The sequence below is a fragment of the Sarcophilus harrisii genome, chromosome 6 (genome assembly GCF_902635505.1).
Source record: "Sarcophilus harrisii chromosome 6, mSarHar1.11, whole genome shotgun sequence".
Lineage (NCBI taxonomy): Eukaryota > Metazoa > Chordata > Mammalia > Dasyuromorphia > Dasyuridae > Sarcophilus > Sarcophilus harrisii.
Genome location: NC_045431.1, coordinates 192,732,490 through 192,745,655, shown reverse-complemented (window position 1 = coordinate 192,745,655; position 13,166 = coordinate 192,732,490). Strand labels below are relative to the sequence as shown.

At 36.2% G+C, this 13,166-nt stretch overlaps 1 protein-coding gene across 2 annotated transcripts in view; it reads right to left on the bottom strand.

Annotated features, from left to right (window-relative positions):
* PTPRA (protein tyrosine phosphatase receptor type A) overlaps positions 1–13,166 on the bottom strand; it is a 194,249-nt gene that overhangs the window by 31,681 nt on the left and 149,402 nt on the right. The window contains exons 4-6 of one of the 2 annotated variants that reach the window (XM_031941764.1): positions 12,874–12,952; positions 12,192–12,569; positions 1,198–1,221 (exon numbers count right to left, since the gene is read on the bottom strand). In XM_031941764.1, the coding sequence (XP_031797624.1) occupies positions 1,198–1,221; positions 12,192–12,569; positions 12,874–12,952 (481 nt within the window). The remainder of the gene's footprint in view (positions 1–1,197; positions 1,222–12,191; positions 12,570–12,873; positions 12,953–13,166) is intronic. The other variant, XM_031941765.1, reaches the window with a different exon arrangement.

Sequence of the window (13,166 nt, the reverse complement as noted above, 5' to 3'; positions counted from 1 at the left end):
TCAAAGCCACCAAAAACTATCTTGGAATTTAAGAAATTGGGAGTTTATGATCCAAAAGACTTCTGTCTAGATTAATTGATTGCTTGGAATTCATGAAAATAGAGGAAGTTTAACAAAGATGTATCAGAAACAAGGAGCAAGACACTGATGAGATAATGGGTGAAGAAGACTGCTTACATTTGTTTGATTTCCTACTCTTGTCTTTGAACATAAAGCACTCATTTTTATATTGCTAGTCCCATCATACATATCAAGATAAGGCCTCACCTGAAGAAGTTAAAATAGTCCTTTTCCTCTATTTGGAGGTTAGGATCTTAAATAATGACACTTTTCGACAGAGAACATTAGCCTATGACATCCCTTTCTTGAACTAGCATTATTTTAGGACCCTATTTAAACAATACTTTTCTCTAAATAGCTGCAAATTTCTGCAGAACTGAACAATGGAAATAGAAGAATCCATCCATAACATCTAATGCACGATTAAATGAGATATAGAAGATTATGGCATAAAGGTAAAATTATCATCACATATTAAGCATTATTAGACATCTGTCCCCCTCAAAATAAAATGGAAATTTAATGAAGAAAGAAAAAATGCTTCCTAGTGCCAAATCACTGAAAGGGATAAAACTATAGGCCAAGTAGCTTGAGAAGAGTGGTTCTGAGTTTGGGTTTTAATTTACTAGTTGGGCGACTAGAGACAAGTTGCTTCTTCATTATGAGTTTCAGTTTTCTCAACTGTAAATAAAATGGGGGGTAATTATAGGATCTATAGGATTGGATCTAATTTGTAATTAATAAATCATTATAGTAGCTATCAGTGCAAACACAATGATGACATAAATAAGTTGTAATTACTTGTAAATATTCATTTCAGTAAATATGTTATGCTATACAATAGCTATTAGAATTTCTAAGATATAAAAAGTAGTCTTCTGTACTTGATTTGTGAGTTATAATCGCTACTAGAATCTCTAAGTTATAAAAAGTAGTCTTTTGTAATAATACATTTTGTTTCTATTCCTAACATGAAAATATAAATTAAAAGTTCAAAATCTTACAACCACACATGTATATATGATCACCACAGATTGGCAGGAAGTGAGAGGAGGGGATAGGAAAGGAACACAAAATATCACTGCACAACGAATTGGCTTCTTAAATGAGGTGACAGTAAACAAGGTGATTTCTCACCTCTTCTCTCCGAGTCAGAATTACCTGTATAATAAGTGAAAAATAGAAACATTTATTAAGATGAAAGCTCACAGTAACTAATAGTACTTCAATAGTCTCTCTAACAATTTAATATTCTCAAAGAACCAGCCATAGCAAAACTAGTGCTGAAGAAAGCTGCCCTTGTTTTGTTTTGGTTTTTTTTGGTACCTTCTCCCCCACCCCTTTGTCTCATTACCAATAATCCCTTACATGTGCATGAAGCTTTTCAAGTTACAAAATCCTTTCACATGCATTATCTCCTTTGATTCATATATAGGCCCTAGGACAGTGGTTCTCAAAGTCTGGTCCAGAGCATCCTGGGAATCTCTGAAATCCTTTCAGAGAGTCTACAAATTCATAATTAGTTTTTATTTTTAATGTGATCAATATCTATAACTATAAACCACATAAACAAAAACTCTTTGGACAGATCCTCAACCATTTTTAATAGGATAAAGATATTGAGAACAAAAGTTTGAGGACCACTGCACCTAGGAGATAGGGAAAGCGGAAAGATGGCTCTCCTCTAACAAGATCCAGTTAATATAACAATAACAATCTTGTACCTGCTGATAATTTATTAGAATTTTCTTCATCTTCCGTTTTTTTTAATGACTTCTAATTTGGTGCTGGTCCTTGATAAACCTCTATGAAATTGCTGATAAATCCTCATCAGATCATCTATCCCCAATTCCAAATTTTAGCAGGCATTTATAACAAGGAGAAGCACAGTTATTTCTACTGGGATGGAGTATGACTATACTCATCGGGCAAATGAAAAGATTAAGACTCAGAAGAGGGCACTGGCTTATCTTAGACACAAGAGGTTAGTTGCATAGCTGAGTCTCTTGAAACCAGATCTTGGGTCTCCAAATCTACTTGCTCTCTTTCCACTAGACTAGGCTTCTGTTCATTCTGATTTGAAAGGAAATAAAGGGCAATGGAATGTCATCCTCTGAATCGCCCTTGGGGACCCCTGAATCATTTTTTGTAGTTTTCCCCAGAGCTCCTTTCGTCTTTCCACTTGGTCCTATAAAACAAATATTCCAGGAAGAATCCCACCAAAGCCAGGCATAAGGAGAAGATGAATTCCTCGTACTCTCCTAGAAACCTTCTTTGCTACAAGCTTGAGTAGAACTCATCTAAGAAAAAGTTCTTGTCCTTACTCTTCTAAAAATGACTATAAATGAAGTTTTCCTATTTTTTTTTGTGTGAGCCTGTTAAAGACTGTTTTTGCTTTTTTTTTGGTATCCCCAACATGGTTCTTGATATATGCTGTTATTCAGTCATTTTTCTTCAATTGTATCCAATTTTTGCAACCCCATTTGGAGTTTGCTTGGCAGATACTCGAGTAGTTTGTCATTTCTTTCTCCAGCTTATTTTATAGATGAAGAAATTGGGGCAAACCCTAAATCAGGATTAAGTCATTTGCCCAGTGCCACATAGTAAGTGAAGTCAGATTTGCACTCAGGAAGATGAGTCTTCCCGATACTCTATCTATTGTGCCATGTAGCTTTCTCCTAACATAGTAGGCACTTAATAAAATGCTTGCTGACTAAGACAGAAAAAACTCACCTCTCCTCCTTCGTCTCAACAATCAATAGTCACACAGATTGCCTCTATCTCATGGGATAGTGTCAAATTCATGAAATAGTCTCAAAATAAAACTCATTTAAGACCAAATACATACTGGATACTCTGTTTTTAGAAGTGAGTTATAAAGTCAAACAATATGGCTTCCAGTGAATAATAACTTGGGAATCAAGTATTAAAGCAGATGTTTCCGAATGCAGAGGAAGAATACAAGCCAAAGTAGAAAGATAGTAAAGGAGGATGGAAAATTTTAGTATAAGCCATGATTTCTATTACTGAAAAAATAAAAAGCCAGGGAGAATATGATAGAACTTTCTATCCAAGCTGCCATATTGAAGAAGGATTAAACTTGTTCTGTTTGATTCTAGAGGGAAGGACTAGGAGGAATTTGCAAAGGTAAATCCAGGCTTGCTAAAAGGAAAATGTTTCTAACACTTAAGAGATGTCTCAAAGTAGAATGGACTTTTTTGAGACTTGGTAATTTCCCTCTTTTGGGAAGCCTTTAAGCAGAAGCTGGATGTGCATTTGTTAAGTACGCTACAGTAGGCAATCCTTTTGGACTTGAATTTGACTAGGTCAAAAATCTAATTCTGTGATGTCTCAGGATTATTCAGAATAAATACCTACTTACTATTGTTGTTGTTGTTGTTGTTTTGTCCTTCAATCTGGAAGAGTACCATGACATCAGGGAGGAGATGCCATGACATGCACATGAATTGGACTGAAGTGAGGGAGGGCTGGGCAAAGTCACCTGCCTCACTTTTTCCTCTAGAGCATATGGGTCCAGTGACAAGATCCAGATAAGGATGACTAAAGATGACTCTGGATGCAATGAGAGATCTTGGCCTTTTTAAACTGAGGTCTTCAACAAGTCTCAGTTTGACTGAGGCTGCACCCACCTACTGACTAGTTAAAATTTTCTAGGGAAATACAATCATTGAGGAATTTGTGGGATGATGCCCATGATATACTTTAGAATTAGCAGTGTTTGTCAAAAGGAATAGAATAGATTAAAAAGATGGTGAATTGGCACTGTATAAGAAGATATATTAATGAGTCAATCTAGAAACTAGAAAAATCTTAGTGGAGATCATTAGGGTTAACATCACTGGAGACAGAAACAGAAGAAATACTGTAGTTAGGATATAATACAGACTATCCTTGACAGAATGAAGAAATAGATGAAGAATTCAGAAAAGAGGTAACAGGCCTGGCACAAAGGCATGGCTCTAGCATTGATGAATGAATGAAAAAAAATTTGCCAAATATTTACCATGTACAAAGCACTATGCACACAACAGAAGCCAAACAGTACCTGCTTTAAAGAAGCCCACATTTTAATAAGATGAGACAACAAATAGCTGAATAAGTAACGGTATATGAATGGAATGGAATATTATGGTTTTATAAGAAATGATCAGGTGGCTCATTTCAGAAAGATCTGGAGAGACTTAAATGAATGTGTAGTGAATAGAATCAGGAGAACATTGTACATGGCAACAAGATGAGCAACTGTGATGGACGTGGCTCTTTGCAACAATGAGGTGTTTTAGGCCAATTCCAATAGATTTGTGATGGAGAGAGCTATCTGCATCCCGAGAGCAGATTATGGGGACTGAATGTGGATCACAACATAAAAAATATTTTCATTTTTTTCTTTTTTTTTTTTCCCTTTTTAGTCTGATTTTTCTTGTGCAGCATGATAAATGTGAAAATATGTTTAGAAAAATTGCACATGTTTAAGCTATATTGATTATTTGCTGTCTAGGGGAGAGAGGAGGGAACATAAGATTTTGCAAGGGTGAATGCTGAAAACTATCTTTGCACTTATTTTGAAAAATCAAAAGCTATTAATTTTTTTTTTTAAAAGAAGAGACAACATATATTGGAGATTTCAGTTGCAAATCAGGTAGAAAGTTTCATAGTCTTTAAAGTTCAGATAAAAAACATATAGTTAAGTTTGTTTATCTGTCTTCTTTCCTTCTTTCTTCTTCCTTCCTTCCTTCCTCTTTTTTCTTTCCTTCTTTTCTTTCTCTTCTTCCCTCCCTCTCCTTTTTGCTTTCTTCCTTCTTTCCTTCTCTTTTCTTCCCTCTTCTTTCCCTCTCTGTCTCTTTCTTTTTTTCTTTTGCAGAGCAATCAAAAGTTGTGTGACTTGCCCAGGATCACAGAGCTAGCAAGTGTCAAGTGTCTGAATCTAAATTTCCTCCTGACTCTAGGACTAGTGTTTTATCCACTGTGCCACCCAGCTGCTCCCCAAGTACCTTCTTAGATGTTATTTTTGATGATAAAATCATATGCATTTATGAAACACAATCATGTGACAGTGACAAGGGCTTTGTGGCAAGAACTGTGTCTTCTAGACGTCCCATAGCTGTGGCTGCTGGGACAAGAGGCTACAATAATTGTAGAAGTAGTGGCTGAGGGCATGAAGTGAGGATAACAAAGTATAGCCAGTCAGCTAGACTCTCCTGACATTCTCCTCTAAACAACTTTAAAATAACCCCTCAAATCAAATTTTTGGAGTAGCAGAGTCAACAAAAAGTCAAAGTGAAAAACTTTTCCAGCCTAAAACAACTTAAGAGGTTAGCAGAAACAATATATGACACAAGGTGAACTTATCCAGAGTACAATAACAGCACCAAGGAATGGGCTTTGGAAATAGCTACAACAGTAGCAATGGCAGTGACAGCAGCTTTGGGATCTTTCAGTCCAGACGTGATAAAAGGATTAGACAATTGGTCAGACAGAGATTACAGGGCATTCTTTGCTGGAACTAGATGCAGTGATGCTGATTGGCAACTCTATTGTCCAAATGTAGTTCTGGGTCACAGTTCAGAAAGGAGCACTAGAGCTTGGGGTTGTAAGCACTAGAGCAGGAGCCCTTCCTGGGTAAAGACTAGAGTGTAGAACAGGAGAGCAGTGATCATACCTTTCTCAAGATCACACCATCTTGGAAGCTCCAAATTTACAGACACACAGAACTAGAATTGACAACAGCCTCATCAAAAATCTGAAACTTAGGACAATGATCCCTCTGCTCTGAGAGTAGAATCCAAGTTTAACAAGAATTAAAAGTCAAGAAATAGGCTGGGGAAATGAGCAAATGATCAAAAAAAGTTATTATGGTGGCAGAGAAGCCCAAGAAAAACTCAGAGGACAACAAAATTTTAAAAAGCTACAGGCAAAGCTTTAAAGAAAAATGCTAACTGGAAACAAGTCCAACACGAATTCCTGGAAGCATTAAAGAAAGCAATAAGAGTGAAATGGAAAAACAAAAAAAGAAATAAGGACACAATTAAATTATGAAAAGAGAATTTAACAGCTTGGAAAAAGAGGCACAAAGAAATACTAAAGAGACTAACACCTTAAAAAACAGAATCGACCTAATGGTTAAAAATGGAGGGGAGAAGGGTACAATCATTACAAAAAGATCTCCTTTAAAAGCAGTACAGGCTAAATGGAAAAGCTCACTGAAAAAAAGAATTTACAACTGTGATATGGAAAAATTGGAATTTTAATTCATTGTTGTTGGATCTATGAGCTGCTCCAACCATTCTGGAGACAGATTTGGAATTATGCCCAAAGAGTTATCAAAATGCCTATACCTTTTGACCAAGTAATCAGCTTTCTTTGTGGTGGCAAAGAATTGGAAATTACAGGGATGCCCATTAATTGAGAAATGAACTAACCAAATTACAATATGCTAATGATGGAATATTATTTTACTATAAAAAATTATGAGTTCAATAATTTTAGAAAAGTATGGATATGACTCCACAAAATAAGAGGAAAATGAACAGGACCAAGAGAACACTGTATAGAGTAACAATAGTATTATTTTTAAAACAATTTTGAGCAACCAAGTCATTCTATTATAAGTACCCAAATTAACTGCAAAGATCCTATGAAAGATGTTATTTGAATGCAGGAAAAAACTCATTCACATACATGTGTGTATATATACATATATATATATGCATGCACACACATATATTTGTTTCTAATGGTAGGCATCTTAAAGTTTGGGATAGGGGAAAGGAAAAAAAAGAAAGGCACATGATAACTGTTCTATATTTAAAAGAAATAGCAAGTTGTATATAATGAAGCTGCAATTTCAGAAGCAATCGTCAGTTTTTCTATTCCACTTAGTTATGGAAATGTTTGTTTTATTTCTTAAGTTCAGAATAAAATAAATTAATCTAAAATATTACAATTAAGCAAGTGGAATCTAATGATTACACGAAACACTAAGAAACAAAACAAAGTCGAAAGGATGAAAAAATAAAAAAAAAAATGTGAAATACCTCATCACGAAAACAACTGATCTGGAAACTAGATCAAGGAAAGACAGTATAACAATTTTGGGGCTTCCTGAAAGTCATGATCAAAAAAAAGCTTATGTATCATATTTCAAGAAATAGTCAAGGAAAACTGCCCTAATATTTTAATTCCAGAGAGTAAAATGGAAATCAAAAGAATCCACCCTCCTGAAAGAAATCCCAAGATTTATAACTCCCAGGAATTTTATAGCCAAATTCCCAGGCTAAAGAGAAAATATAGCAAGCAGTCAGAAAGAAACTTCAAATATTATGGAGGCACAGCCAGGATTACAATGACTTAAGTTTTAGCAGCTTTCATAGTAAAGGACAGGAGAGCTTAGAATATGATATACGCTAGAAGGCAAAAGAGCTAGCATTACACTCAAGAATACCTATCTTGCAAAATGGAGTATAATCATTCAGGGGGAAAAAAATTGACATTTAATGTAATAGAGGATTTCCAAACATTTTTGATGAAAAGACCAAAACCAAACAGAAAATCTGATATTCAAACACAAGATTCAAAGCCTTCATATGATTAAACTGCTCATATTCTTATGTGAGGAGATGATACTTGTAACTACTAAAAACTTTATAGTATCTACATAGGCAGAGAGCATGAGCAAGATAAGAAAGTTGGACGCACTGGGAGGAGAAAGAAAGAAGAGGTAGAATGGGGACAGTTCTCTCAAATAAAAGAACCATTCAAGGAATAGCTTTTACAATGAAGGTAGCAAATAATGCTTGAACCTCAGTCTCATTGATTCAATTCAATTCTGAATTCAATTCAAATCTGAATTGATTCAAAGAGGGAAGAATATATGTACACACTCAGTTGGATTTAGAAATCTATCTTACCCAATCCAACAGGGAAATAGAAGTGGGGAAAGGAATATGAGAAATGGAAGGGAGAATGATAAAAGAGAGCGAGATTAAGAGAGGCAGTGATCAGAAGCAAAAGAGACTTCTGAGAAGGGAAAGGATGAAGAGAGAGAGAGAAGGATAAACCTAAAAAGAAATGATAGAAGGAAATATATAATTAGTAATCATTAACTGTGAATGTGAATAGAATGAGCTTACTCATAAAATGTAAGCAGATAGCAGAATGGATTAGGAAGTAGAATCCAATACTATGCTATTTACAAGAGACACATTTGAAACAGAAAGAGGCACACAAAGAGTTAAAATAAAGAACTAGAGAAGAATCTAATATGCTTCAGCTGAAATAAAAAAAAAAAAAATCAGCGTTAGCAATCATGATCTCAGACAAAGCAACAGCTAAAATAGACTTAATTAAAACTTCATTTTGCTAAATGATACTATATACGATGAAGTAATATTAAAAAGTTTTAATTTGATAAAGACTTCTATATAGGACACAATAAAATTTATAAAAACAAGAACCATTTTTCCAACTAATAAATGGCCAAAGGATATGAACAGTGTTCAGAAGAAATCAAATCTATCTATAGTCATATTTAAAAATCACTCTAAGTCACTATTGATGATAGAAATGCAGATTTAGAAACTCTACTCATACCTATCAGAAATTACAAATGCTGGAGGGGATGAAGAAACTAATGAACTGTTAGTGAAGTAATGAACTGGACCAACCATTCTGGAGAACAATTTGGAATTAAGCCCAAAGGACTATAAAACTGTACATACCCTTTAACCCAGCAGTACCACTACTGGGTCTGTATTCCAAAGAGATCAAAGAAGAAGGAAAAGAATCAATGTGTTCAAATATATTTTTAGCAGCTCTTTTTCTGACGAGAAAGAATTGGAAATCAAGAAGTGCTCATCAATTGGAGAATGGCTGAACAAGTTGTGGCATATGATTATGATGGAGTATTATTTTAAGAAATAAGGTGAGTAGTTTCAGAAACTATATGAATTGAAAATAAATAAGAAGTGGGAAATTACTATGCACATCAACAACAATGTTGTAGTGATGATCAACTATGAAAGTCTTGGCTACTCTGATCAATACAATAATATAAGACAATTACAAATGACATAGGATGAAAAAATGCGACTCACCTCCAGAGAACTGATGAACTCTTGAGTATATATACTCTTTTTTTTTTTTTCATTTCTTTCTTTCTTTATTTTTTGCAGTATGGGTAATGTGCAAATATATTTTGCATGATTTTGCATGCAATTGATATCATATTATTTGCCTTCTCAGTAGTGGGGGAGAGCATGGAAGGAAGAGAGAAAATTTGGAACACAAAATTTGAAAAGAAAATGATGTTTTAAAAAATTAATAATTTTTTAAAAGTTTTTTTTTTTTAAAAATAGTAGCCAGGTCATATCTTAGCAAGAGTTGATTACCTAGATGATAGGGAAACTTCAATTATCTGAATGACTGGAACTCTCTTTTTTGCCAAAAGGAGAGTAGTTGATTTTTTGACTTGCTTTAATTATAATTATATTCTTTTAAAGGAAGAGGAAGTGACATTATTCTAGACCTGACGTTCAGAGTATGTGCTAATTTTTTAGGCAATTGAGGTTAAGTGACTTGCCCAGAATCACACAGCTAGAAAATGTCAAGTTTCTGAGGTCGGATTTGAATTTAGGTTCTCCTGACGCCAGTGTTCTATCCTCTGCAAGACCTAGCTGCTCCATATGCTAACTTTCTCCCAGAGAGCCTCAAGAATTCCCTCACTTATTTCAGAAGAGGTCTGTAGGGACAAATTCTAACAAACAACTCTTTCCCAATGAATTCCTCAGAATTTTACTAAGCACTTACTATGTGATCAGCACTGGAAATACAAAAATAGGCATAACAGACCCTGTTCTTTAAGCACTATATAACAATTTTAGGGTGAGGAAGACTTCTGGCTTCCAACATTATACTTAACTGAAATTACTCTCTCCAGAGTTGCTAGTGATCAATTAATTGTCAAATGTAACGGTATTTCCCCAATTCTGATTTTTCTTAACCTCTCTGCAGCATTTGATATTGCTGCTTACTTCTCCTTTCAGATACTCCCCTTGGGCACACCACTATTCTCTCATGATTTTTTTTCCTATATGTTTGATGGCTTCTTTGTCTCCTTTGTTAGCTCACCATCCCTCTCACAATTCCTAACAGTGGGTATTATTAAGTTTTTCATATGGACTTTCTCCTATTCTCCCTTATTCATTTAATGACTTCACTAGCTCCTATGATTTTAATTATCACCTGTATACAGATGACTTCCAAATCTAAAAATCTAAAATCTAGATTCATTCCTAAGAGCCTGTAGTATACCTATAGCTGCCTATTGGATATTTAAAATTGTACATCTGATAGGTATTTTACACTCAACATGCCCAAAACAGAACTGATAATCTTTTTGTCCTTTCACTCCAAACTCACTTTTTCACAACTTTATTCCTGTCAAGAGTATTGCCTTTTTTCTAGTCATCTATGTAGCAGTCTTAGTATTATACTTGACTTCTTACTCTCCTTCATCTTAAATATCAAACTAGTTGCTAAACTTTGCTATTTCTTTGCAACATCTTTCACAACTATCTCCTTCTCTCTGCCTACCACCCTAATTCAGATTTTCATGCAAATTAATTTCTCTGCCTTAAGTATCTTTCCTCTTCCACTTGTATATATATATCACTTTGTACATATCACTTTGAAGATGAGTGATTTTCTTAAAGCACAAGTCTGACCATGATGCTTCCCTACTTAACTCCCTTTTGTGTCTCTAGGATTTAAAATATGTTCTATTTGTCTCTAAGGCTCTTGCAAGTTAGCCTCATCCTACCTTTCCTACTTTATCATTCATAACTCCATTCTACTTTCCTGTCTAACCAACCAACTCTTGTTGTTCCTGATATATGATAGATACTCTAGGAGATGAATATTCTATTGCTGATCTCTACATCTAGAATTCATTTCTCTTTACAACCACCTCTTAGAATCCTTTCTACAAGAACTATTTCTTGACCCTACTCTCAATTGGGGGGTCTAGCCACTGATGTGGTGTGTGCTAGAACAGAATTTTGAAGGAAACCAAAGAGAAGCAAAGGCCATAGCTGCAGAGGGAATAGAGCAGATCCCACGCTGAGCTCAAGGGGCAGAAGATGTTAGGAAGAGTGGAAAAGTGAAGGGAGCAAATATGTATTAAGCACCTACAATGATCCAGGCTTTGTGCTAAGCACTTTACAAATAGTATCTCATTTGATCTCCAAAACAACCTTGGCAGGTGGATGCTATTATTATCCCTATTTTATAGATGAGGAAACTGAGGCAGATAACGCTTCAGTGAGTTGTCAAGGGTCATATAGATAGTAGGCATCTGAGGGAGAATTTGAACTCAGCTCTGTCTAGACTCCAGGGCCAGAGTTTTCTGTCTCTTTTTAGGGAACTAAGATCTCGCAAAGGAAATGCAAACTGCTTTCTCAAGATGGCAGTGCTCTAAGACCTCAGGGAGAAGAAATGATGGTGTCTTTGGGGTCCTTGGCCTAGGGAACATAAAAATCATTCCTTCCCTCCTCCCTTCCCCCAAGCCAATTGGGGTTAAATGACTTGCTCAGGGTCACACAGGCAGGAAATGTTAAGTGTCTGAGACCAGATTTGAACTCAGATCCTCCTGACTTCAGGGCTGGTGCCCTATCCACTGTGCCACCTAGCTGCTCCTTAAAAAAACATTCCTAAGAAATATTAGGCACATCCTTGGTGGACTGAAAATACAAACTTGAAGTATTCAGAGTATTGGGAGAGATGTTAAGCACTATACAGAATAGGTGACCAAAGTAAATGTAAAATTGTTTCTAGGAATCTTTTTTTTTTTTTTTGGGGGGGGGGGGGGGGGGGGGGGGGGGGGGGGGGGGAAGCGGGGGGCGGAGGGGCATTGGGCCTGGCTAAAGTGAAGTCCTGCCCAAAGTGGAAGGATGAACGAGATGACCTTCAGTATCTTCTTTCTTTACTCCTCTCATTTGTGACCATGCTGAGCAGACATTCTGAATATTTCCTAATTGGGCCTCCATTAAAATGTCTTAGGCAGTAAGTAAAAATAAGTCCCAAACAAGAAAGAGAACAAAGATCTTTTCCAGTACCTGAAGGGGTGAAAGCATCTGGTGGTGTTCCTGCAGTGCTGAAATTCTGCTCCCACGGCTCTGTCTTGGTGTCTCTAAAGCCTGGATCAAGAAGCCAAGTTCCATTTGCAGCAAGTGAGGTGGCGTTGGGCTCGGCTACCTCTGTCCTTGTGGTCACATTGGTAACAGAGTCTGAGGAGTTGGCAGTTGTTAGGTAAGTGGGCTCCAGAATCACAGGTGGGCTGAGTGTTGGTGTGGTGGGAAGAGGAGTCAGCGAAGAGTTTGGACTGAAGTCCTTGGAGCTCATGGCCTCCTCTTTATCAGGCTCTACGGTGGGCGCTTTAGCTGACCTGACAGATGTGGTTGAGGTAACTCCTATTGAAGGTGACACTGCAAACACTAAAGCACAAGGAAATATCACATCAGGCTCCCAATACAGTCACCAAAAGCAAGGCAAGAAGGAGGGGTTGCTATGGCCTATCCTCAAAAATTGTTGTAGCCCTGCTACCAGCTGTGCAGCTGTCTATTCTTTAATTGAGATGGGTTTTCCTATAAGGGACCATTAGCTGAAGAAAGTAGGAAATATATTTTTCATTTAACCCCTAAAACAAATGTTTTTGGGGTAGGAATCTTAACTACACCTTTACTTAAAAGATGACAGCAAGAATGTTGGAGATTGACTCAGAAATAAGGGAAGCCTTACCTGTTGAGGCATTGCTAGCACTGAGGCATGTCAGGCCACTGCTGAGCAGAATAAGAAAGAACCAGGAATCCATGTTGATCTGAAAAAACAATAAGCCATCTTATTAGATGTCTCAGATTAATGTCTCTGTAGCCAAATTAACCTTCCACAAGGTGAACTTGACATTTATAAACTGGAGGCTACAAATCCTCAAATAAATGGAAGCTTCAGAACCTTAGAGGCAAGATCTGAAACAGAGCCAATAAGATGATTATGGAATGGGTAAAATCATTTTAGAAGCTGTTTTTCCAATG